Source organism: Pelobates fuscus, chromosome 6 (genome assembly GCF_036172605.1).
Source record: "Pelobates fuscus isolate aPelFus1 chromosome 6, aPelFus1.pri, whole genome shotgun sequence".
Taxonomy (NCBI): Eukaryota; Metazoa; Chordata; class Amphibia; order Anura; family Pelobatidae; genus Pelobates; species Pelobates fuscus.
In genome coordinates, this window is record NC_086322.1 from 301,360,209 (window position 1) to 301,384,135 (window position 23,927).

Genomic DNA, 23,927 nt, shown 5'->3' on the forward strand with positions numbered 1-23,927 from the left:
GAGCTCTGTGATACACTCAGACACATTACTGGGAGTATTATTGCTGTGGAGCTCTGTTATACACTCAGACACATTACTGGGAGTATTATTACTGTGGAGCTCTGTGATACACTCAGACACATTACTGGGAGTATTATTGCTGTGGAGCTCTGTGATACACTCAGACACATTACTGGGAGTATTATTGCTGTGGAGCTCTGTGATACACTCAGACACATTACTGGGAGTATTATTGCTGTGGAGCTCTGTTATACACTCAGACACATTACTGGGAGTATTATTACTGTGGAGCTCTGTTATACACTCAGACACATTACTGGGAGTATTATTGCTGTGGGGCTCTGTTATACATTCAGGCACATTACTGGGAGTATTATTGCTGTGGAGCTCTGTTATACACTCAGACACATTACTGGGAGTATTATTGCTGTGGAGCTCTGTTATACACTCAGACACATTACTGGGAGTATTATTGCTGTGGAGCCCTGTTATACACTCAGACACATTACTGGGAGTATTATTGCTGTGGAGCTCTGTTATACACTCAGACACATTACTGGGAGTATTATTACTGTGGAGCTCTGTTATACACTCAGACACATTACTGGGAGTATTATTGCTGTGGGGCTCTGTTATACATTCAGGCACATTACTGGGAGTATTATTGCTGTGGAGCTCTGTTATACACTCAGACACATTACTGGGAGTATTATTACTGTGGGGCTCTGTTATACACTCAGACACATTACTGGGAGTATTATTGCTGTGGAGCTCTGTTATACACTCAGACACATTACTGGGAGTATTATTGCTGTGGAGCTCTGTTAGACACCCAGACACATTACTGGGAGTATTATTGCTGTGGAGCTCTGTTATACACTCAGACACATTACTGGGAGTATTATTACTGTGGAGCTCTGTTATACACTCAGACACATTACTGGGAGTATTATTGCTGTGGGGCTCTGTTATACATTCAGGCACATTACTGGGAGTATTATTGCTGTGGAGCTCTGTTATACACTCAGACACATTACTGGGAGTATTATTGCTGTGGAGCTCTGTTATACACTCAGACACATTACTGGGAGTATTATTGCTGTGGAGCTCTGTTATACACTCAGACACATTACTGGGAGTATTATTACTGTGGGGCTCTGTTATACACTCAGACACATTACTGGGAGTATTATTGCTGTGGAGCTCTGTTATACACTCAGACACATTACTGGGAGTATTATTGCTGTGGAGCTCTGTTATACACTCAGACACATTACTGGGAGTATTATTACTGTGGAGCTCTGTTAGACACCCAGACACATTACTGGGAGTATTATTGCTGTGGAGCTCTGTTATACACTCAGACACATTACTGGGAGTATTATTGCTGTGGAGCTCTGTTATACACTCAGACACATTACTGGGAGTATTATTACTGTGGAGCTCTGTTAGACACCCAGACACATTACTGGGAGTATTATTGCTGTGGAGCTCTGTGATACACTCAGACACACCAACAATTTGGAGCTCGAAGAAAAAAGGGACATTAGGAGAGAAAAGAGGAACAGATGGATTGAGGACCAAAATAAGGACTGTCCTAAACAGGGACACATGTGAGGTATGGTTGGAGTTCACTGAATTAACCTGTAAATGTCATGGAGCTTTGCATGCCTGTCACTGTCTGTCTGTCCCTGGCTGGCTGTCCTTGGTTGTCTGTTTCTGGTTGCCTGTCTCTGGTTGCCTGTCTCTGGTTGCCTGTCTCTGGTTGCCTGTCTCTGGTTGCCTGTCTCTGGTTGCCTGTCTCTGGTTGCCTGTCTCTCCCGGTCAGGAGGAGTCACGTGCTGTGAAGGTCACACTGTCTCTTTAAGAATGCCGGAAAGGGGGCGGGGTCGGATAGGGGGAGGGGCCAGGGACATTAAACGACGTCAGCGCGCGCTATTGGTGGTTGGTTTCCCAGCAGGCCCCGCGCTCCGAGTCTGTCACTCGGGGTTTGGCCGCCGGACGGAGAAGATGAAGATCTGGACCTCGGAGCACGTGTTCGAGTGAGTCCCCGGGGGCCATGGGGGGGAGGGGCGGCTGTGTGTGTAGTGACTGGGGGGGGGGGAGGCTGTGTGTGTAGTGACTGGGGGGGGGGGAGGCTGTGTGTGTAGTGACTGGGGGGGGGAGGCTGTGTGTGTAGTGACTGGGGGGGGGAGGCTGTGTGTGTAGTGACTGGGGGGGGAGGCTGTGTGTGTAGTGACTGGGGGGGGAGGCTGTGTGTGTAGTGACTGGGGGGGGAGGCTGTGTGTGTAGTGACTGGGGGGGAGGCTGTGTGTGTAGTGACTGGGGGGGGAGGCTGTGTGTGTAGCGACTGGGGGGGAGGCTGTGTGTGTAGTGACTGGGGGGGAGGCTGTGTGTGTAGTGACGGGGGGGGGGGGGGCTGTGTGTGTAGTGACTGGGGGGGGGGCTGTGTGTGTAGTGACTGGGGGGGAGGCTGTGTGTGTAGTGACTGGGGGGGAGGCTGTGTGTGTAGTGACTGGGGGGGGAGGCTGTGTGTGTAGTGACTGAGGGGGGGAGGCTGTGTGTGTAGTGACTGGGGGGTGGCTGTGTGTGTAGTGACTGGGGGGGGAGGCTGTGTGTGTAGTGACTGGGGGGGAGGCTGTGTGTGTAGTGACTGGGGGGGGGAGGCTGTGTGTGTAGTGACTGGGGGGGAGGCTGTGTGTGTGTAGTGACTGAGGGGGGGAGGCTGTGTGTGTAGTGACTGGGGGGGGAGGCTGTGTGTGTAGTGACTGGGGGGGAGGCTGTGTGTGTAGTGACTGGGGGGAGGCTGTGTGTGTAGTGACTGAGGGGGGAGGCTGTGTGTGTAGTGACTGAGGGGGGGAGGCTGTGTGTGTAGTGACTGAGGGGGGAGGCTGTGTGTGTAGTGACTGGGGGGGAGGCTGTGTGTGTAGTGACTGGGGGGGAGGCTGTGTGTGTAGTGACTGGGGGGGAGGCTGTGTGTGTAGTGACTGGGGGGGAGGCTGTGTGTGTAGTGACTGAGGGGGGAGGCTGTGTGTGTAGTGACTGGGGGGAGGCTGTGTGTGTAGTGACTGAGGGGGGAGGCTGTGTGTGTAGTGACTGGGGGGAGGCTGTGTGTGTAGTGACTGGGGGGGGAGGCTGTGTGTGTAGTGACTGAGGGGGGAGGCTGTGTGTGTAGTGACTGGGGGGGGAGGCTGTGTGTGTAGTGACTGGGGGGGGGAGGTGTGTGTGTAGTGACTGGGGGGGAGGCTGTGTGTGTAGTGACTGGGGGGGAGGCTGTGTGTGTAGTGACTGGGGGGGGAGGCTGTGTGTGTAGTGACTGGGGGGGAGGCTGTGTGTGTAGTGACTGGGGGGGAGGCTGTGTGTGTAGTGACTGGGGGGGGAGGCTGTGTGTGTAGTGACTGGGGGGGGGAGGCTGTGTGTGTAGTGACTGGGGGGGAGGCTGTGTGTGTAGTGACTGGGGGGGAGGCTGTGTGTGTAGTGACTGGGGGGGGAGGCTGTGTGTGTAGTGACTGGGGGGGGAGGCTGTGTGTGTAGTGACTGGGGGGGAGGCTGTGTGTGTAGTGACTGGGGGGGAGGCTGTGTGTGTAGTGACTGGGGGGGGGGGAGGTGTGTGTAGTGACGGGGGGAGGCTGTGTGTAGTGACGGGGGGGAGGCTGTGTGTAGTGACGGGGGGGAGGCTGTGTGTAGTGACGGGGGGGGAGGCTGTGTGTGTAGTGACGGGGGGGGAGGCTGTGTGTGTAGTGACGGGGGGGAGGCTGTGGTGTAGTGACTGGGGGGGGGAGGCTGTGTGGTGTAGTGACTGGGGGGGGGAGGCTGTGTGTGTAGTGACTGGGGGGGGGGAGGCTGTGTGTGTAGTGACTGGGGGGGGGGGAGGCTGTGTGTGTAGTGACTGGGGGGGGGGGGCTGTGTGTGTAGTGACTGGGGGGGGGGAGGCTGTGTGTGTAGTGACTGGGGGGGGGAGGCTGTGTGTGTAGTGACTTGGGGGGGGGAGGCTGTGTGTGTAGTGACTGGGGGGGGGGAGGCTGTGTGTGTAGTGACTGGGGGGGGGGAGGCTGTGTGTGTAGTGACTGGGGGGGGGGAGGCTGTGTGTGTAGTGACTGGGGGGGGGGAGGCTGTGTGTGTAGTGACTGGGGGGGGGAGGCTGTGTGTGTAGTGACTGGGGGGGAGGCTGTGTGTGTAGCTACTGTTCTGGGGGGGGGGGAGGCTGTGTGTGTAGTGACTGGGGGGGGAGGCTGTGTGTGTAGCTACTGTTCTGTTGGGTGTCTGTGTTAAGTGATGCTGTGTGTGTAGTGCATTGGAGAATGTTGTATTGTTACAGTTTATATCGCTATGTGTAACTGTGTTGTGATAAGTTTGTGTTTATGGACTATACTGGGGTTTCCACATTTTTGGCCACATTAGGAGAGATATAATTATTCAAATTCAGGATTATTATTTTTTATTTTTTTGCCTAAAAAATCCAATTCTGTCCAGTTTAGTGAAGGGAGAGGGGCTGAAGGCACTGCGCCAGGTACTGGGTGGGTTCCTATCTATTTTTTCTTGCTATGTGATGGTGAGTGTTATTTCGGACAGGCCCCCGTGCTCCCCCAAACATGTTCAGCTGAGTTCTTTCTGGGGGTTGGAGGGTACGTGGAGGGGCCAGAGAGGACTGGTTCACCTATGCCTCGTTTCCACTGAGCGGTTCGGTACGGTTCGCTATTTTGGGTGTTTCCATTATGAAAGTGGTCCATATAAGCGAACCGACCGATCCGTTCAGGGTCCTGCTTCAGATGTAGGGCCATAGAAAATGGAACGGTTTGGTTAGGGCGGAGCTACTATACAATCCATTGATTGGTGGACAGGAAGAGGATTTTTTCTAAACCCTGTATGACCCTGAAGGTCTGACTTGAAGTGGAAACGCTCCCCAGAATGGGCTGGTCCATTCTAAACCTTCCAAACCGTACCGACCCCAACTGATCCACTCAGTGGAAACGAGGCACTATTGAATTTCTCTTTCTTGGGATATGCAATGCTCACTGGGGTCCATTCAGTTTAACCTTGTGCAGTCTTGTGATTACTAAATACATCTGACTTTACTTAGAGGAAGTGCCTTCATTGTCAGTGCTGGGGGAGGGGATCTGATGCAATAGGACATTCCTTCTGAACTCGTGTGTCTATTTAAAGTTGTGAGCCGCCAGTTCTACCGGTTTGGAATACACATGCTGCAGAAATGTTCCTTTTAATAAGAGTATAAATTAAAGCTTGTTACGGATTCAGATTGAGACAAACATTTGATGAATTCTTCATTTAACCTTGTTTGCATGGGACGTGTTTTTGGGGAGGAAGTTGTAGTACGTGGTGTATCTCTAGAGATTAATTTCAATCGCCAGTGATCGTGTCCTGATAATTATCCTTACAAACCTATTTACTAATGTGAGAATTCAGAGCTTAACACCAGAGAAGCCAAACTCGAAAGTATAACTGACGTTGTTTTTTCGCATATCAAATTTAAGGTGAAAATAGCCATTCGGAATTCTCACTTTAGTGAATTTCCCGGTCAGTATATCTCCGTGCTTGCCAGGTATGTGCGGGTCCATGGCTGCCGAACACAATGTAGAGACGCATATCTTTTTATAAATTATACATTTACCCAAGTATGTGAACAAACTGGTATTGTGTGACAAAGTCCTCCTCTTCCTCCCAGACAGGCGTTGTTTGTTGGGTTTTTCTGTGGAATAATTTGTATTTACCACATGCAGAGTCAGCTGTCATTATAGAAACCACCCACAGTCGTGGCTTGATCAACTTGTAGGATTTCATACATGTATCCATCTCTCCAACATTCTCACAGTGATTTCTGGTTATATTTTGCAGCCACCCATGGCAAACTGTTACAACAGCAGCAATGCAGAAATACCCCAACCCCATGAATCCCAGCGTGGTGGGAGTGGATGTGTTGGACCGATCGGTGGACTCTAATGGGAAGCTGCACAGTCACCGGTTGCTGAGTACTGAATGGGGGATGCCTGCCCTGGTTAAATCGGTGAGTAAGCTAGCACTGGATAGCTGGCGTTTAGCGTATTTTTTTAATATAAGGAGTCCGCACAATTCTTTGGCAACTATTGCCGACGCCGGCAGACCCCAATAAGCAAGTAACAGAGATGGTCCAAGCACTCAATAATGACTAAATGGCCCTTTTAATGGAGATCAGTGCATGCTACGAGGTAGCAATGTTTCAACCCCAAATGAGGTCTTTGTTTTACTTGTTATACTGTAGAGCGATATTTGTTTTTTTTTTTTTTTTGTGTAATTTGATCATTTCACCAAACCTTTTACTCTTTATTTGTAGATCATTGGAGCCTCCAGAAGCAAGACTTACATAGAGGAACATTCAGTGGTTGATCCGGTGGCCAAAACAATGGAACTTAAATCCAGTAACGTAAGTATGTATGTGCATTGGATGGGGATTGGGGGGTAGATATTGTCTGGGGGGGGCATGTAGGAGCGCACTGACTGCGTTATCATTAAACTGTATTAAGCAACAGACTGAAATCTGACTTCTTTCTTACCTCCTCTACTGTAAGGTTGATTGTTTCTTTTACTTCCAGATCACTTTCACAAACATGGTGTCTGTGGACGAAAGATTGGTTTACAAGCCTCACCCCCAAGAGCCTGAAAAGTGAGTCTTTACAATGTTACATTTAAACATTCTGGTCATTTTTATCAGGTTACAGATCTGAATGAGCAGAATTTTGAGATTTGAAGTCCCGTCTCTGCTTTTCCATTTTAGAACTGTTCTCACTCAAGAAGCAATCATCAGCGTAAAAGGGGTCAGTCTGAGCAGTTATTTAGAAGGGATGATGGCCAACACCATATCTGTTAATGCCAATAAGGTAAGTTTAATCTCTTCCCCTTCTGGTCATCCCATATAGCCAAGGATTCTGGGTAAATGGCTGCCTTACCCCATAATTACACGGTATACAGAGATCCCTGCCCTACCGCCAGGGATTCTGGGTAATAAACAACCTTGCCCTTTAATAGCATATTATACAGAGCTCTTCCTGTAGCCAGGGTTTCTGGATAATAACCCGCCTTACCCTATAATCACACAGTATACAGAGCTCCCCCTGTAGCCAGGGATTCTGGGTAATAACCTGCCTTATCCCATAATCACACAGTATACAGAGCGCCCCCTGCAGCCAGGGATTCTGGGTAATAACCCGCCTTGCCCCATAATCACACAGTATACAGAGCGCCCTGCAGCCAGGGATTCTGGGTAATAACCCGCCTTACCCCATAATCACACGGTATACAGAGCTACCCCTGCAGCCAGGCATTCTGGGTAATAACCTGCCTTACCCCATAATTGGTACATGGAGCTCCTACTAATGTCAGGTATCTTGTCTGCCTTACAGTAAGTGTTGTATTTCATTTTTTTTTTTTTTTTTTTTTTTTTTTAGGGAAGAGATGCGATGGAATGGGTAATTGGCAAATTAAACAATGAATTAGAGGACCTGAAAGCATCGACCAGAGCAAGCATGAGAACGTCGATGGCTGCTGCTGCCTTTGTAGAGGAATGATGTTGGGAGTGCGTGGTTCCAGTAGGATATGTTAGATATTTATACTTTGGAGCTGTAGCTCCACTCCACGCCATTCATTATTTATTCTTATTTAAGAATTTATCTGTATTAAATAGGTTTTCTAATTAAAATGTGGAGGGGAGCTACAGCTTTTGGGAACAATTAAGGGGAATGTAGTGTCTCCCCAGTTCTACGGAGGGGACTGAATGCAACTTCAAACGTGCCGCATGGCAGCTTCAACTCGGACCTCGGATTAATAAACAGCTTTGTGGTACCTACGACGGTGTAGAATGCGTCCTCCATAGCGTAATTCTACCGTTAATGTTATGGGACCAAGCGTCATTTCTTGCAGCATCACACTCTGGTCTTGCTTCTGGAAGTGAAATCCCCATAAGGCCCATATAAAATACGAGATGTGTTCCAATTCCTGACGCTTTTCTTTAGCCTCAATTTCTGGCCTTCAGGAGCCACTCGCAAATAGCGTGGCACTGTGTCTCCATTTAGTCTATAAATTCTGATAGGCCTAGTGTGACTGCCAGTAATTCCTACTTGTTGGATGCTACATGTTAGGAAACTGTTAGTAGTAATGTTTGTTACTATCTGATTGGTATCGGAGTATTATTGGGTATAGCTGGGTGAGGACACAGTGCTGACCTTTTCGAGGTAAATGTTAAAATGAGTCAATCTCGAATGCAAACTTTGGAACAAATAATACTTGAGTCTCTGTAAAATTGCTCAAATGTTCGCGTCAGCCTGATAATATGTAGCAAGACTTGGCGTTAAGTAAACTCTGAAAGAATGGCGCGTAGCCATGTATAACGTGGAATGCGCAGGGTGATGGGCATATGGCACATAATGGTGATGAGCTCTAAAACTGGAGCAATATGCAGGAACGTTCTGGTAATTTCCATAATGCTCTTTCTGTTTTTAGCTCCTGACACTTTTTATCAAAATAAATAGAAGTGATGACTGGAGAGTGAAAATATATTTATAGCACAAACGTGAAATGAATGTGTTCGGCAAGTTTTTTGTTTTTTTTTAAATATGAATTTTGTGATTTGCTCTCTTCACAAAATGTATGCCTTTCTAACATTTTGTTCTTTTGTAACAAATGAAACGATCTTTGTTTTCAAATATTTGCTCTGTGCTGTCCATGGATGTTTTCCCAAAACTGTTAGAAAACGCAGTATTTTTCTAAATTGGTTCCCTCTTCAGTTAGCATTATTCAGAACTTCTGAACATGTTGCAGCAAGCGGATGGTTCTATTCTCTAGAGCAGGATTTGTTAGCTATAACAAAGCAAGTGGCACATTTCAAGCTAAAGCAACCAAACCGGGGGGAACTTGATATTCAGAATACTAAGATTTGTGGTTTCAAATTTCTCATGCTGTTTTTGTTGCCCGTTGCCCTGGGAATTCAGTTTGTCATGTCCCACAATTCTCGATTTTTGCAATGCTTCCTAAACCAGTCCTCATTCAGCTCCGTTGAAAAGAACTGGTTAATCCCAAATTCCTGTCCCATCAAGAGGCCTGAGGACTGTTATGTGAAGCAAATTGTAATCAGAACTGGAAAGTGCAAGATAAATTAGCCAAGCAGTGACTGTAGTGTTGTAGAATCGTTACAAGTCTTGGTGGCCTACATATTTGCTGCAATTTGGAGTTAAGGTAATAAATCCCCTTATTGAATCTCTCTCTTTGACTATAGAGTCTCTGCAGCTCTCGTATTAAGCACTTGTTCCCTCTTAAAAATGAACTTAATTTGACGTCATATTTCAGAAGTAAAACCCGGCCTTTAATGTAGGATATAAAAAGTTAATGTGACTTTTGTAAAGTTTGCACTCCAGAGTTTATTTTTTTATGTTATTGCTCTTATTAATGGGTGCCATTTTATTAAACTATTCCAGAATATGGAAATCTAACACAATTGTCTGTTTTGTTTATTGCTGTCTCTTGTTTTGTGAGATCCATGACTGGTACAGACGAAGTGACCTGTCACATGTAATACACATTTTATCATTCCTGATGCGTGTTGGTAGCTTGTAATGCATCATAATGCATCTTCTGACCGCCTTCGGTTACAGTGTGTGAATAATGGCAAATTATAGCCTTGTGTGATTGGTTGGTGGGTGATGTCAGTGAAGTAGGACATTGGGTGTTCAGACAGGTAGAGAAGAGACTAAAGGAAATGAGAAGAACATTGCATCGTCATACACTTTAAAAAAAAAAAAAAAAGCCGAAATTCTTTATGGGGCAACTTAGAACTATACCAAATGACATGACCTTTATGAGGTTTGAATGTGCTGAATTAGACACTACATCCCAGTAAAGGATTTATACTAATTTTATTGTTATTGCATTTAATGGACCAAACTCTGCACACTGCTTCAGACAGCTAGGTTTGGATATTTCCATTCACACCTACTGCCAGGTGTGTAATGCCGCAGCAGCCATTCAGTCGCTGTAGACTGACGGTACAATCAGGGATGTATTTACCACAAGGCATTTGCCTAGGGCGGCTCCCAGACAAATGCCTTGTTTGCATCGTGTTCTGGGGCTGTCCACCTTACTGTGAGTGAGTGAGTGTAGCTGTCAGTGTGTGTCTGTGAGTGAGAATGGGTGTGCCTGTTAGTGTATGTCATTTTATGTGTATCTGTGAGTGTGTTCCTGTCAGTGAGTGGGTTTGTCAGTGTTTGTCAATGAAAGTGCATGTATCAATGAGGGCATGTGTCTGTTAGTCAAAAAAGTGGTCTTGACACAAATTGGGGGGGGGGGGGGGATTTAGATTTTGGGGGTGCCCAAATTTAGTCGTGCCTAGGGCAGCACAAATCCAAAATACACCACTGGGTACAATGGTCTGTATGGCAGAGCTCAGTAACTGTCAATGTGACACAGGATGACTCCATTCCACAAAGACTTTGTCAGATTTCTGCCCTGAAGCTGAGAATCCTGGATCAGGTCAGCTTGTACTGGGTGAGAGGTTTTTCTTATCAGAACGGAGACCAGGACCATGGATCTGAAATTCACAGCCACAGGGGGTGAGCGAGAGAGGCTGAGTGGGGGTGGGAGGGGGAGAGAGGCTGAGTGGGGGTGGGAGGGGGAGAGAGGCTGAGTGGGGGTGGGAGGGGGAGAGAGGCTGAGTGGGGGTGGGAGGGGGAGAGAGGCTGAGTGGGGGTGGGAGGGGGAGAGAGGCTGAGTGGGGGTGGGAGGGGGAGAGAGGCTGAGTGGGGGTGGGAGGGAGAGAGGGGCTGAGTGGGGGTGGGAGGGAGAGAGAGGGGCTGAGTGTGGGTGGGAGGGAGAGAGAGAGGCTGAGTGGGGGTGGGAGGGAGAGAGAGAGGCTGAGTGGGGGTGGGAGGGAGAGAGAGGCTGAGTGGGGGTGGGAGGGAGAGAGAGGCTGAGTGGGGGTGGGAGGGAGAGAGAGGCTGAGTGGGGGTGGGAGGGAGAGAGAGGCTGAGTGGGGGTGGGAGGGAGAGAGAGAGAGGCTGAGTGGGGGTGGGAGGGAGAGAGAGAGAGGCTGAGTGGGGGTGGGAGGGAGAGAGAGAGAGGCTGAGTGGGGGTGGGAGGGAGAGAGAGAGAGGCTGAGTGGGGGTGGGGGGAGGGAGAGAGAGAGGCTGAGTGGGGGTGGGGGGAGGGAGAGAGAGAGGCTGAGTGGGGGTGGGGGGAGGGAGAGAGAGAGGCTGAGTGGGGGTGGGGGGAGGGAGAGAGAGAGGCTGAGTGGGGGTGGGGGGAGGGAGAGAGAGAGGCTGAGTGGGGGTGGGGGGAGGGAGAGAGAGAGGCTGAGTGGGGGTGGGGGGAGGGAGAGAGAGAGGCTGAGTGGGGGTGGGGGGAGGGAGAGAGAGAGGCTGAGTGGGGGGAGGGAGAGAGAGAGGCTGAGTGGGGGGGGAGGGAGAGAGGCTGAGTGGGGGGGGAGGGAGAGAGGCTGAGTGGGGGGGGAGGGAGAAAGAAAGGCTGAGTGGGGGGAGGAGAGAGAGGCTGAGTGGGGGGGAGGGGGGAGAGAGAGAGAGAGGCTGAGTGGTGGTGCTCCTAATAAATACATCTAGGCCCTTCCTAATGAGGTTCAATGTGGGCAGTATTGGGTTACAAAGCATGATATGTGGGTATAGTGAGGTACAATGCATTATATATGGGTACTGTTGGCTGAGTGGGGGGGGGAGGGAGAGAGGCTGAGTGGGGGGGGAGGGAGAGAGGCTGAGTGGGGGGGGGAGAGAGGCTGAGTGGGGGGGAGGGAGAGAGGCTGAGTGGGGGGGGGAGGGGGAGAGAGGCTGAGTGGGGGTGGGAGGGGGAGAGAGGCTGAGTGGGGGTGGGAGGGGGAGAGAGGCTGAGTGGGGGTGGGAGGGGGAGAGAGGCTGAGTGGGGGTGGGAGGGAGAGAGGGGCTGAGTGGGGGTGGGAGGGAGAGAGAGGGGCTGAGTGGGGGTGGGAGGGAGAGAGAGGGGCTGAGTGGGGGTGGGAGGGAGAGAGAGAGGCTGAGTGGGGGTGGGAGGGAGAGAGAGGCTGAGTGGGGGTGGGAGGGAGAGAGAGAGAGGCTGAGTGGGGGTGGGAGGGAGAGAGAGAGAGGCTGAGTGGGGGTGGGAGGGAGAGAGAGAGAGGCTGAGTGGGGGTGGGAGGGAGAGAGGCTGAGTGGGGGGGGAGGGAGAGAGGCTGAGTGGGGGGGGGGGAGAGAGGCTGAGTGGGGGGAGGGAGAGAGGCTGAGTGGGGGGGGGGAGAGAGGCTGAGTGGGGGTGGGAGGGGGAGAGAGGCTGAGTGGGGGTGGGAGGGGGAGAGAGGCTGAGTGGGGGTGGGAGGGGGAGAGAGGCTGAGTGGGGGTGGGAGGGGGAGAGAGGCTGAGTGGGGGTGGGAGGGAGAGAGGCTGAGTGGGGGTGGGAGGGAGAGAGGGGCTGAGTGGGGGTGGGAGGGAGAGAGAGGGGCTGAGTGGGGGTGGGAGGGAGAGAGAGAGGCTGAGTGGGGGTGGGAGGGAGAGAGAGGCTGAGTGGGGGTGGGAGGGAGAGAGAGAGAGGCTGAGTGGGGGTGGGAGGGAGAGAGAGAGAGGCTGAGTGGGGGTGGGAGGGAGAGAGAGAGAGGCTGAGTGGGGGTGGGAGGGAGAGAGAGAGGCTGAGTGGGGGTGGGAGGGAGAGAGAGAGGCTGAGTGGGGGTGGGAGGGAGAGAGAGAGGCTGAGTGGGGGTGGGGGGAGGGAGAGAGAGAGGCTGAGTGGGGGGAGGGAGAGAGGCTGAGTGGGGGGGGAGGGAGAGAGGCTGAGTGGGGGGGGGAGGGAGAGAGGCTGAGTGGGGGGGGGAGGGAGAGAGGCTGAGTGGGGGGGGAGAGAGAGAGGCTGAGTGGGGGGGGAGGGAGAAAGAAAGGCTGAGTGGGGGGAGGAGAGAGAGGCTGAGTGGGGGGGGAGGGGGGAGAGAGAGAGAGAGGCTGAGTGGTGGTGCTCCTAATAAATACATCTAGGCCCTTCCTAATGAGGTTCAATGTGGGCAGTATTGGGTTACAAAGCATGATATGTGGGTATAGTGAGGTACAATGCATTATATATGGGTACTGTTGGCTGAGTGGGGGGGGGAGGGAGAGAGGCTGAGTGGGGGGGGAGGGAGAGAGGCTGAGTGGGGGGGGGGAGAGAGGCTGAGTGGGGGGGAGGGAGAGAGGCTGAGTGGGGGGGGGGGAGAGAGGCTGAGTGGGGGGGGGGAGAGAGGCTGAGTGGGGGGGAGGGAGAGAGGCTGAGTGGGGGGGGAGAGAGAGGCTGAGTGGGGGGGGAGAGAGAGGCTGAGTGGGGGGGAGAGAGAGGCTGAGTGGGGGGGGAGAGAGAGGCTGAGTGGGGGGGAGAGAGAGGCTGAGTGGGGGGGGAGAGAGAGGCTGAGTGGGGGGGAGAGAGAGGGTGGGGGGAGAGGAGAGAGAGGCTGAGTGGGGGGAGAGGAGAGAGAGGCTGAGGTGGGGGGAGAGGAGAGAGAGGCTGAGTGGGGGGGAGGAGAGAGAGAGGCTGAGTGGTGGTGCTCCTAATAAATACATCTAGGCCCTTCCTAATGAGGTTCAATGTGGGCAGTATTGGGTTACAAAGCATGATATGTGGGTATAGTGAGGTACAATGCATTATATATGGGCACTGTTGGGGTACAGAGAAACCTATGTGGTTATATTGGGATACAGAGCATGCTATGGGCTCAGTATTGGGGTACAGACGAATCTATGTTGGCAGTATAGTGCATGCTATGTGGGTAAACTGGGGTACAGAGCATACTATGGGTGCAGTATTGGGGTACAGTGCATGCTATGTGGGTATATTGGGGGTACAGTGCATGCTATGTTGGTATATTGGGGTTGAGAGCGAGCTATGTGGGTATATTGGGGTGCAGAGCATACTATGTGGGTATATTGGGGTGCAGAGCATACTATGTGGGTATATTGGGGTGCAGTGAATGCTATGTGGGTATATTGGGGTACAGAGCATGCTATGTGGCAGTATTGGGGTACAGAGCGATCTATGTGGGTATATTGGGGTACAGTGCATGCTATGTGGGTATATTGTGGTACAGTGCATGCTATGTGGGTATATTGGGGTACAGAGCCTGCTATGTGGGCAGTATTGGGGTACAGAGCGATCTATGTGGGTATATTGGGGTACAGAGCATGCTATGTGGATATATTGTGGTACAGTGCATGCTATGTGGGTATATTGGGGTACAGAGCATGCTATGTGGGCAGTATTGGGGTACAGAGCGATCTATGTGGGTATATTGGGGTACAGTGCGTGCTATGTGGGTATATTGGGGTGCAGAGAAAGCTATGTGGGTATATTGGGGTGCAGAGAAAGCTATGTGGTTATATTGGGGTACAGGGCATGCTATGTGGGTATATTGGGGTACAGAGCGAGCTATGTGGGTATATTGGGGTACAGAGCATGCTATGTGGGTATATTGGGGTATAGTGCATGCTATGTGGGTATATTGGGGTACAGAGCATGCTATGTGGGTATATTGGGAGGCAGTGAATGCTATGTGGGTATATTGGGGTACAGAGTGAGCTATGTGGGAATATTGGGGTACAGTGCATGTTATGTGGTTATATTGGGGTGCAGAGCATGCTATGTGGATATATTGGGGTACAGTGCATGCTATGTGGGTATATTGTGGTACAGTGCATGCTATGTGGGTATATTGGGGTGCAGAGCATGCTATGTGGGCAGTATTGGGGTGCAGAGCGAGCTATGTGGGTATATTGGGATACAGAGCGATCTATGTTGGTAAATTGGGGGTACAGAGCATGCTATGTGGGTATATTGGGGTACAGTGCGTGCTATGTGGGTATATTGGGGTACAGTGCATGCTATGTGAGTATATTGGGGTGCAGTGCGAGCTATGTGGGTATATTGGGGTACAGTGCGTGCTATGTGGGTATATTGGGGTGCAGTGCAAGCTATGTGGGTATATTGGGGTGCAGTGAATGCTATATGGGTATATTGAGGTACAGAGCGAGCTATGTGGGTATATTGGGGTGCAGTGCGAGCTATGTGGGTATATTGGGGTGCAGTGAATGCTATGTGGGTATATTGGGGTGCAGTGAATGCTGTGTGGGTATATTGGGGTGCAGAGCAAGCTATGTGGGTATATTGGGGTGCAGAGCAAGCTATGTGGGTATATTGGGGTGCAGAGCAAGCTATGTGGGTATATTGGGGTACAGTGAATGCTATGTGGGTATATTGGGATACAGAGATACAGAGCGAGCTATGTGGGTATATTGGGGTACAGAGCGAGCTATATGGGTATATTGGGGTGCAGTGAATGCTATGTGGGTATATTGGGGTGCAGTGCGAGCTATGTGGGTATATTGGGGTGCAGAGCAAGCTATGTGGGTATATTGGGGTACAGTGAATGCTATGTGGGTATATTGGGATACAGAGATACAGAGCGAGCTATGTGGGTATATTGGGGTACAGAGCGAGCTATATGGGTATATTGGGGTGCAGTGAATGCTATGTGGGTATATTGGGGTGCAGTGCGAGCTATGTGAGTATATTGGGGTGCAGTGAATGCTATGTGGGTATATTGGGGTACAGAGCAATCTATGTGGGTATATTGGGGTACAGAGCATGCTATGTGGGTATATTGGGGTACAGAGCAAGCTATTGGGTATATTGGGGTGCAGTGCAAGCTATGTGGGTATATTGGGGTACAGAGCAATCTATGTGGGTATATTGGGGTGCAGTGCAAGCTATGTGGGTATATTGGGGTACAGAGCATGCTATGTGGGTATATTGGGGTGCAGTGAATGCTATGTGGGTATATTGGGGTACAGTGCGAGCTATGTGGGTATATTGGGGTGCAGTGAATGCTTTGGGGGTGTGAGAGGATTTCCTGATGAATGAGATTTGGTTTTGTTTGTGTTAATAAAGTTATTGTTGTTGATAGGCGGCCATGGCATGGCTCACCGTTTGCTGTCTTCCCATTGGATGACGCGTGCATTGTGTCGCGCTCTGTGATTGGTTGAGCGGGATTAATGCTCTCTTTGTAGTGGGTGTGGCTTTCTCTGTGTTCTGAGTGCTGATTGGCTGCCGCTGCTCGTGATTCTCTTTCCGGTTTCCTTGGCCTGACCTTCCTGTCAGTCAGTCCGGTGTCTGCAATCATGGTGGCTTACTGGAGACAAGCCGGGCTCAGGTAGGAACCCCCATATTAGATACTGACCCCCCCCAAACTGCCCCAGGGGAACCCCAACTCTGTGTGACCCCCCCAACTGCCACAGGGGAACCCCAACTCTGTGTGACCCCCCCAACTGCCACAGGGGAACCCCAACTCTGTGTGACCCCCCCAACTGCCCCAGGGAAACCCCAACTCTATGTAACCCCCCCAACTGCCCCAGGGAAATCCCAACTCTATGTAACCCCCCCAACTGCCCCAGGGAAACCCCAACTCTGTGTGACCCCCCCAACTGCCACAGGGAAACCCCAACTCTGTGACCCCCCCAACTGCCACAGGGAAACCCCAACTCTGTGACCCCCCCAACTGCCACAGGGAAACCCCAACTCTGTGACCCCCCCAACTGCCACAGGGAAACCCCAACTCTGTGACCCCCCCAACTGCCACAGGGAAACCCCAACTCTGTGACCCCCCCAACTGCCACAGGGAAACCCCAACTCTGTGACCCCCCCAACTGCCACAGGGAAACCCCAACTCTGTGTGACCTCCCCCCCAACTGCCCCAGGGAAACCCCAACTCTATGTAACCCCCCCAACTGCCCCAGGGAAACCCCAACTCTGTGTGACCCCCCCAACTGCCACAGGGAAACCCCAACTCTGTGACCCCCCCAACTGCCACAGGGAAACCCCAACTCTGTGACCCCCCCAACTGCCACAGGGAAACCCCAACTCTGTGACCCCCCCAACTGCCACAGGGAAACCCCAACTCTGTGTGACCTCCCCCCCAACTGCCCCAGGGGAACCCCAACTCTGTGTGACCTCCCCCCCAACTGCCCCAGGGGAACCCCAACTCTGTGTGACCCCCCCAACTGCCACAGGGGAACCCCAACTTTGTGTGACCCCCCCAACTGCCACAGGGGAACCCCAACTTTGTGTGACCCCCCCAACTGCCACAGGGGAACCCCAACTTTGTGTGACCCCCCCAACTGCCACAGGGGAACCCCAACTCTGTGTGACCTCCCCCCCAACTGCCACAGGGGAACCCCAACTCTGTGTGACCTCCCCCCCAACTGCCACAGGGGAACCCCAACTCTGTGTGACCTCCCCCCCAACTGCCACAGGGGAACCCCAACTCTGTGTGACCTCCCCCCCAACTGCCACAGGGGAACCCCAACTCTGTGTGACCTCCCCCCCAACTGCCACAGGGGAACCCCAACTCTGTGTGACCTCCCCCCAACTGCCACAGGGGAACCCCAACTCTGTGTGACCTCCCCCCCAACTGCCACAGGGGAACCCCAACTCTGTGTGACTCCTCCCCCCCCAACTGCCAAAGGGGAAGCCCAACTCTGTGTGACCCCCCCCCCCCCCAACTGCCACAGGGGAACCCCAACTCTGTGTGACCCCCCCCCCCCAACTGCCACAGGGGAACCCCAACTCTGTGTGACCCCCCCAACTGCCACAGGGGAACCCCAACTCTGTGACCCCCCCCCCCCAACTGCCACAGGGGAACCCCAACTCTCTGTGCCCACATTATATACTGAGATGCATTGAATCAATGCATCTTTATGAGGAAATTTCAGCGTCTCCATGCTGAATGGCAGGGCTGCTTACTGTGCAGCTGTAGTTGTTCTGGTGACTATAGTGTCCCTTTAACTTAATACAAAATATAAATTGAAGAAAAGAATAAAATGCTATCCCTGTAACTGTGAGCAATCTGACTGGCCTAAGGATACTCAAAGCACCATGCAGTATGCAGTCATTCTGTGTGATCACACTCTTTAACTTTTATGAAAATATGTAAGAGTTATAGTTGAGTTGCTGGCTTTCTGTTTGTGTGTAGATGGGTTCTAATCCATAAGCTTTGGGTGGATCCTTAGACTAGCTTCTGTGCAGACATATTAAACGCTTTTATTACAATATGAAAGTTTAGGTTGATATTGTGTCACGCATAAAAAGATTTGGGATCTTACATCATCCTTGAGCTGAGGAGATTGGCACCAGTGTATGGGATGCATATCTGACGTGATCACTTTTATGTTTCAGCTACATCAGGTACTCTCAGATCTGTGCAACTGCAGTGAGAGCCGCTCTAAAGCCACAGTATAAGGCAGAGGCAAACAAGGCAGCGGTGGCTAATGTGAGGATCGCGAAACCGAAGAAAGAATGAGTATGTGGAGATTCCACCAGCTGTGTAAGTAAGTTTTTATTCTATCCTAAGGGTTGTAATTCTGGATGCCCGAATCATGTCCCCATTGCAAAATCTTTTAACAAACTTCTGAAAGATGTTCGAATTACCTCAGAACGTGAGTGGAATCGGTGCTCAAGATATCTACTAGCCGCAGGCAAGATGAGATTTACTGACTTTAAGGATCTCAATGCTGTTTGAAAACCGCAGTTAATTTATCAATGGATGCGTAGCAGATAATCTGTGACGGTCAGTGGTGGTGCTAGTTTTTTAATGGCCACTTTTAGCTCTTAAGAGAGCCCTCGTCAGAGTACTGCAAATGCTGCACTATAACGCTTGCATAGCTCCCAGGCAAAGGAACAGAATTGCAAGTAAGTTCCTCTCTCCTCCTGATACGTGTAGATGTGAATTGACAGTTAAATGAACACTGTAGCGTTCTTAATGCCTTAGAGCCCTGATTTACAAGTCGATTGTAGGTCTGCTTTCTTAACATCGCACTGTCAAATAAAATAAAAAAAAAGGGCAATGTGTTTACATTGCAGGGTTAAAGGGCACAGGTCATGCCCAAAACAACTTGTGCTAATTCAATTTTATTTATACATTGTGCTAGCAAGTGTGTTGATTAGGAGAAACGTATCTAAAATATTTTTTCCTAGCATATCGTGGCAGTACACAAATGGGTTGTACTTCCGTATGCTGGGACAAGAAGTCTGAAACAAATATAATATTTATTTTTTTTTCGTATATTTGCTCCTCCCACTTACCCTATATAGTCAAACGAGCCATTAGCCCAGTAATTTCCTGTCCCAGCATGAGACGGACATGTAGTCTTAGTTTCTGTGAGGCACCCTGGATGTTGTTAGGGGGGAAAAGGCCGCTGGTTCAGCTGCCAGAGAGCTGAGTGGAAAGGAGTTATGGAGCAGCCTAAAAGGTTTGCCTTTAATGCCAAGCGTTTTCCCGGCAACTTTTCTCCCAGCTGTCCGTCAATACCTTACCGAGGCAATGACTGATAAATGAAGAGGAGAAAAGGCCTCCCACGGGAGATCCCTCTACTCTCCACCTATAGCAACCTCAGGGCATGCACTCCTCCGCTGTCGTTTCTAGTCACTCCATTCTGACGCTGACAACAAAGCCAGTGTACCAACATCACTGATGAGATCTGCCCTGCTTAGGGACGAATCCCCAAATCCGAGAACAGAGGTGGGGCTCAGGGAGAGCAGAGGACGGCCAGGAGGTGGGTGCTACACAACGAGCAACACCCACAAACAGGCGCTGGAACAGAGGAAACGTTGAGTAAATCTTTCATTTACATTGAATACACCATGTGTATTGTTTGGTATATTGTGTATTCGATGTATATAGGAGTGATTGCGGGTAAATTACATTATTTATATCAGGTTCACTTTAAAACTAAATGAGATGACGTGGTCTTGGTGAGTGTTCCTTTAAAAGGTGTAGGCAGTCTTTTGTATAAGCCCCTAAAGTATAGGCAGTATTTTGTATAGGCCCCTAAAGTCATTATTTGTACTGCAGGATTATTTTATCAATGCAAATCTAGACCTGAAATGTTGTTCCTATTTTTTATTTTATTTTTTTTCTGTACTCTTTAACCTTTATTGTTCTGGCCAAGAGCACAAATATGGAGGCCACAGGCAGCTGTGCAACGTATTGAACTACTTAGGGCTTTACAATCCAGGTGCTCTATAATCAGGTTTATTAGTGCACACAGGATACAACAGAAAGTAAATGTGACATTTCGACCTACATGGCCTTAGTCGTACATGTCATATACCGCACAGAGCAACCGTGCATACATGGCCTTAGTCGTACATGTCATATACCGCACAGAGCAACCGTGCATACATGGCCTTAGTCGTACATGTCATATACCGCACAGAGCAACCGTGCATACATGGCCTTAGTCATACATGTCATATACCGCACAGAGTCGCTGTGCATACATGGCCTTAGTCGTACATGTCATATACCGCACAGAGTCGCTGTGCATACATGGCCTTAGTCGTACATGTCATATACCGCACAGAGCAACCGTGCATACATGGCCTTAGTCATACATGTCATATACCGCACAGAGCAACCGTGCATACATGGCCTTAGTCGTACATGTCCTATACCGCACAGAGCAACCATGCATACATGGCCTTAGTCGTACATGTCATATACCGCACAGAGTGGCTGTGCATACATGGCCTTAGTCGTACATGTCATATACCGCACAGAGTCGCTGTGCATACATGGCCTTAGTCGTACATGTCATATACCGCACAGAGTCGCTGTGCATACATGGCCTTAGTCGTACATGTCATATACCGCACAGAGCGGCCGTGCATACATGGCCTTAGTCGTACATGTCATATACCGCACAGAATGGGTGTGCATACATGGCCTTAGTCGTACATGTCATATGCCGCACAGAGCGGCTGTGCATACATGGCCTTAGTCGTACATGTCATATACCGCACGGAGCGGCTGTGCATACATGGCCTTAGTCGTACATGTCATATACCGCACGGAGCGGCTGTGCATACATGGCCTTAGTCGTACATGTCATATACCGCACGGAGCGGCCGTGCTTTTATTCCTAGACGTTACTAATTAGTTTGATCAATTTTAGAACAATATCTGAACAGGATGGTTTATTCACTAAATTGCAAAATGGAGATTAGTCCCCAAGCTGTGACTGTATATTACCTAAAATTGTGCATTTCTGTTTTACTGTTTATTTATTACAGCTTAGATTGTTCCAATAGTATGGACCATTTTTTGGTCCTAAGACTTTATACGAGCTACTTTAACACTTCATCAGCCGACCTGGGACTGTCTGACCTCTTCTCTCTCTCTTTCAGGATCTGATCGCCTGGCCAGAGAAAATGCATTCCTGACCTATAACCATGTGATCGGATTGAAATGTTCTGTTTGTTTCTAAATTAAATAATAAGAGTAAATAAACCATGTGTCTTAGTCTGTTCACTTTGCACACGTATGGCGAGTTGCATACATGGCCCTAGTCATACATGTTATATACCGCACAGAGTGGCTGTGCATACATGGCCTTAGTCGTACATGTCATATACCGCACAGAGCAACCGTGCATAGATGGCCTTAGTCATACATGTCATATACCGCACAGAGTGGCTGTGCATACATGGCCTTAGTCATACATGTCATATACCGCACAGAGTGACTGTGCATACATGGCCTTAGTCATACATGTCATATACCGCACAGAGTGGCCGTGCATACATGGCCTTAGTCGTACTTGTCATATACCACACAGAGCGGCCGTGCATACATGGCCTTAGTCGTACATGTCATATACTGCACAGAGCGGCCGTGCATACATGGCCTTAGTCGTACATGTCATATACCGCACAGAGCGGCCGTGCATACATGGCCTTAGTCGTACATGTCATATACCGCACAGAGCGGCCGTGCATACATGGCCTTAGTCGTACATGTCATATACCGCACAGAGCGGCCGTGCATACATGGCCTTAGTCGTACATGTCATATACCGCACAGAGCGGCCGTGCATACATGGCCTTAGTCGTACATGTCATATACCGCACAGAGCGGCCGTGCATACATGGCCTTAGTCGTACATGTCATATACCGCACAGAGCGGCCGTGCATACATGGCCTTAGTCGTACATGTCATATACCGCACAGAGCGGCCGTGCATACATGGCCTTAGTCGTACATGTCATATACCGCACAGAGCGGCCGTGCATACATGGCCTTAGTCGTACATGTCATATACCGCACGGAGCGGCTGTGCATACATGGCCTTAGTCGTACATGTCATATACCGCACAGAGCGGCTGTGCATACATGGCCTGAGTTGTACATGTCATATACCGCACAGACACTTTGCACACGTATGGCGAGTTAGTATGTGTAGTAGAAGTCTCTGTCTACCCATGGTAAATTTCTCCCCATCAGAGCTGGCTTCTCATGGCTGCTGAACGAGTTATATTGTTGTATTGAGGAACATTTAAGGATTGCATTTGGAACAGCTCAGCTCTAGGGCAAGGCTGCTGCCATATTGCACATGCATTCTTTATTGGATTGAAGGATGTTGGGATTTATAGTCCAGCTTTTTTACATAGCAGATTTCTGCTAGTTGTATTAGAGGTGATGGATTGACTTTAGCTTCTGGTTACCAGCTGCTTTGTACTCTCCAGAAATCACTTGGTCTGTGGCTGAAGATCATTCCATTCACTGAGCTGCTATATGTAAAGGGGAAGAGCCTGCGCTGTGGGGGCTCTGTATCGGACAGGCCGACTGCAGCTTCCCCTTCCAAGCAAGGAGCAGCTCTGATCAGTTCTGTATTTCTACAACCACTCCATGCAAGCTTTGTGTCTGTAGGGGGAGGTTTGTGAGCTGGGTGATGTTTTGGCTCTAGCACAGAGCACAGTTTTATCACTCATTGGGATGCAATACAGCGTGTATCTCAGAATGAATCTCTCAAGATCGTACTATTTACATTGTTCAACTAGTCCAGGGGTTGGCAGCACTCGACACTCAAGATGGACTAAATTTCCCCTGATGCTTTGCTAAAAAACATCTTTAGTGCCAAAGGTTGCCTAGCCATGGTTTACTATGAGCAAGCTGAAGGCTAATAATTTAGCATTTTGAGGTTTTTAAAGGAACAGAGTAACTTCTATTGCACCAAGGCTGCAGGCAGACTCCACTCCCGGGACAGTTAATAAACCATTAGTGGATAATGGTGGTGCAGCTAAATGACTCGGGAACCAATCACTGGAAATAATTCACAAACAAATGCCATAGTAACTCAAAAGAAAACAATACCGCAGACTTAATACATTCAATTTACCCTCATTGGGTTTGTGACGTGTTTGTTTGTAAGGTAAATCTCTTATAAATCTACATTTAAAATCTGCCACATAGAGGCGGATACACATGTGCAAGGCGTACACGCAGATAATGCGAATGTCACTATCACGAGGGAGTATCGGGAAAAACGCAACTAAATTACAATTTATATGAATGCTGACTATTAAAGGAGAGCGAAAACCACAAAGGAATAATTATGTGAATGAACTTAGGAGGGCGGTATATACTATATACTATGTATGTATGTACCTGGAAGAAGACGAACTTCATACAGCTTTGTGCTTAGGTGGTGGATTTTCAACCTGTATGTAAGATATTTACCTTCTTAGTAAGCGGTGTATACTTGCCTTTAATTGGCTGCGATTTGCGTTCCATTGACTGAATTGGAGGGTTTAGGACATACAGAGGGTTTATATCGGTGGTGAAACCTGTGTATTCATACACCCACTATCAAATAGAGCCGATATTTCTGGCTATCTAATGAGTGAGTCCAACCGTGAAGTGTGAACATACAATGGTGGAATAATATATAATAACACTATGAGAAGTTCTCGTCTCAGATAAAGACTATATTAAAAAACTTACAGCTCCTCACAAATCAAAGGATTGTAATTTGTATGCAGATTGTGTTCGTTTTCACTTTGTTTCTGTTGGGTTACTCCTGGGCCTGTTATTTCAGAGGTGCTGTTGATGTATGTCAGAGGAA

At 49.7% G+C, this 23,927-nt stretch overlaps 2 protein-coding genes across 3 annotated transcripts; both read left to right on the forward strand.

Moving 5' to 3' along the window:
* Positions 1-1,960: 1,960 nt before the first annotated feature.
* Positions 1,961-8,896, forward strand: PRELID3B (PRELI domain containing 3B). The gene is made up of 6 exons (XM_063459632.1): positions 1,961-2,042; positions 5,854-6,022; positions 6,329-6,418; positions 6,588-6,658; positions 6,770-6,872; positions 7,440-8,896. The coding sequence occupies exons 1-6, from the start codon at positions 2,011-2,013 to the stop codon at positions 7,557-7,559; spliced, it is 585 nt and encodes a 194-aa protein (XP_063315702.1). The 5' UTR covers positions 1,961-2,010; the 3' UTR covers positions 7,560-8,896.
* Positions 8,897-16,076: 7,180 nt separating this feature from the next.
* On the forward strand, positions 16,077-21,313 carry ATP5F1E (ATP synthase F1 subunit epsilon). Of its 2 annotated transcripts, none has more exons than XM_063425669.1 (3): positions 16,077-16,180; positions 18,202-18,353; positions 21,211-21,313. In XM_063425669.1, exons 1-2 carry the CDS (start codon positions 16,149-16,151, stop codon positions 18,323-18,325), a joined length of 156 nt encoding a protein of 51 aa, XP_063281739.1. In that variant the 5' UTR covers positions 16,077-16,148; the 3' UTR covers positions 18,326-18,353; positions 21,211-21,313. The 2 variants fall into 2 exon arrangements, with proteins under 2 accessions (XP_063281739.1, XP_063281738.1); XM_063425668.1 differs by having other exon boundaries at positions 18,202-18,349.
* The last annotated feature ends 2,614 nt before the right edge of the window (positions 21,314-23,927 follow it).

Excerpts from the sequence above, each read along its gene's own strand:
- ATP5F1E (XM_063425669.1), top strand. The coding sequence starts at position 16,149 with ATGGTGGCTTACTGGAGACAAGCCGGGCTCAG. Across the intron at positions 16,181-18,201 it reads TGGAGACAAGCCGGGCTCAG|CTACATCAGGTACTCTCAGA; the intron begins GTAGGAACCCCC and ends TTTATGTTTCAG.
- PRELID3B (XM_063459632.1), top strand. The coding sequence starts at position 2,011 with ATGAAGATCTGGACCTCGGAGCACGTGTTCGA. Across the intron at positions 2,043-5,853 it reads ACCTCGGAGCACGTGTTCGA|CCACCCATGGCAAACTGTTA; the intron begins GTGAGTCCCCGG and ends TATATTTTGCAG. Across the intron at positions 6,419-6,587 it reads TGGAACTTAAATCCAGTAAC|ATCACTTTCACAAACATGGT; the intron begins GTAAGTATGTAT and ends TTTTACTTCCAG.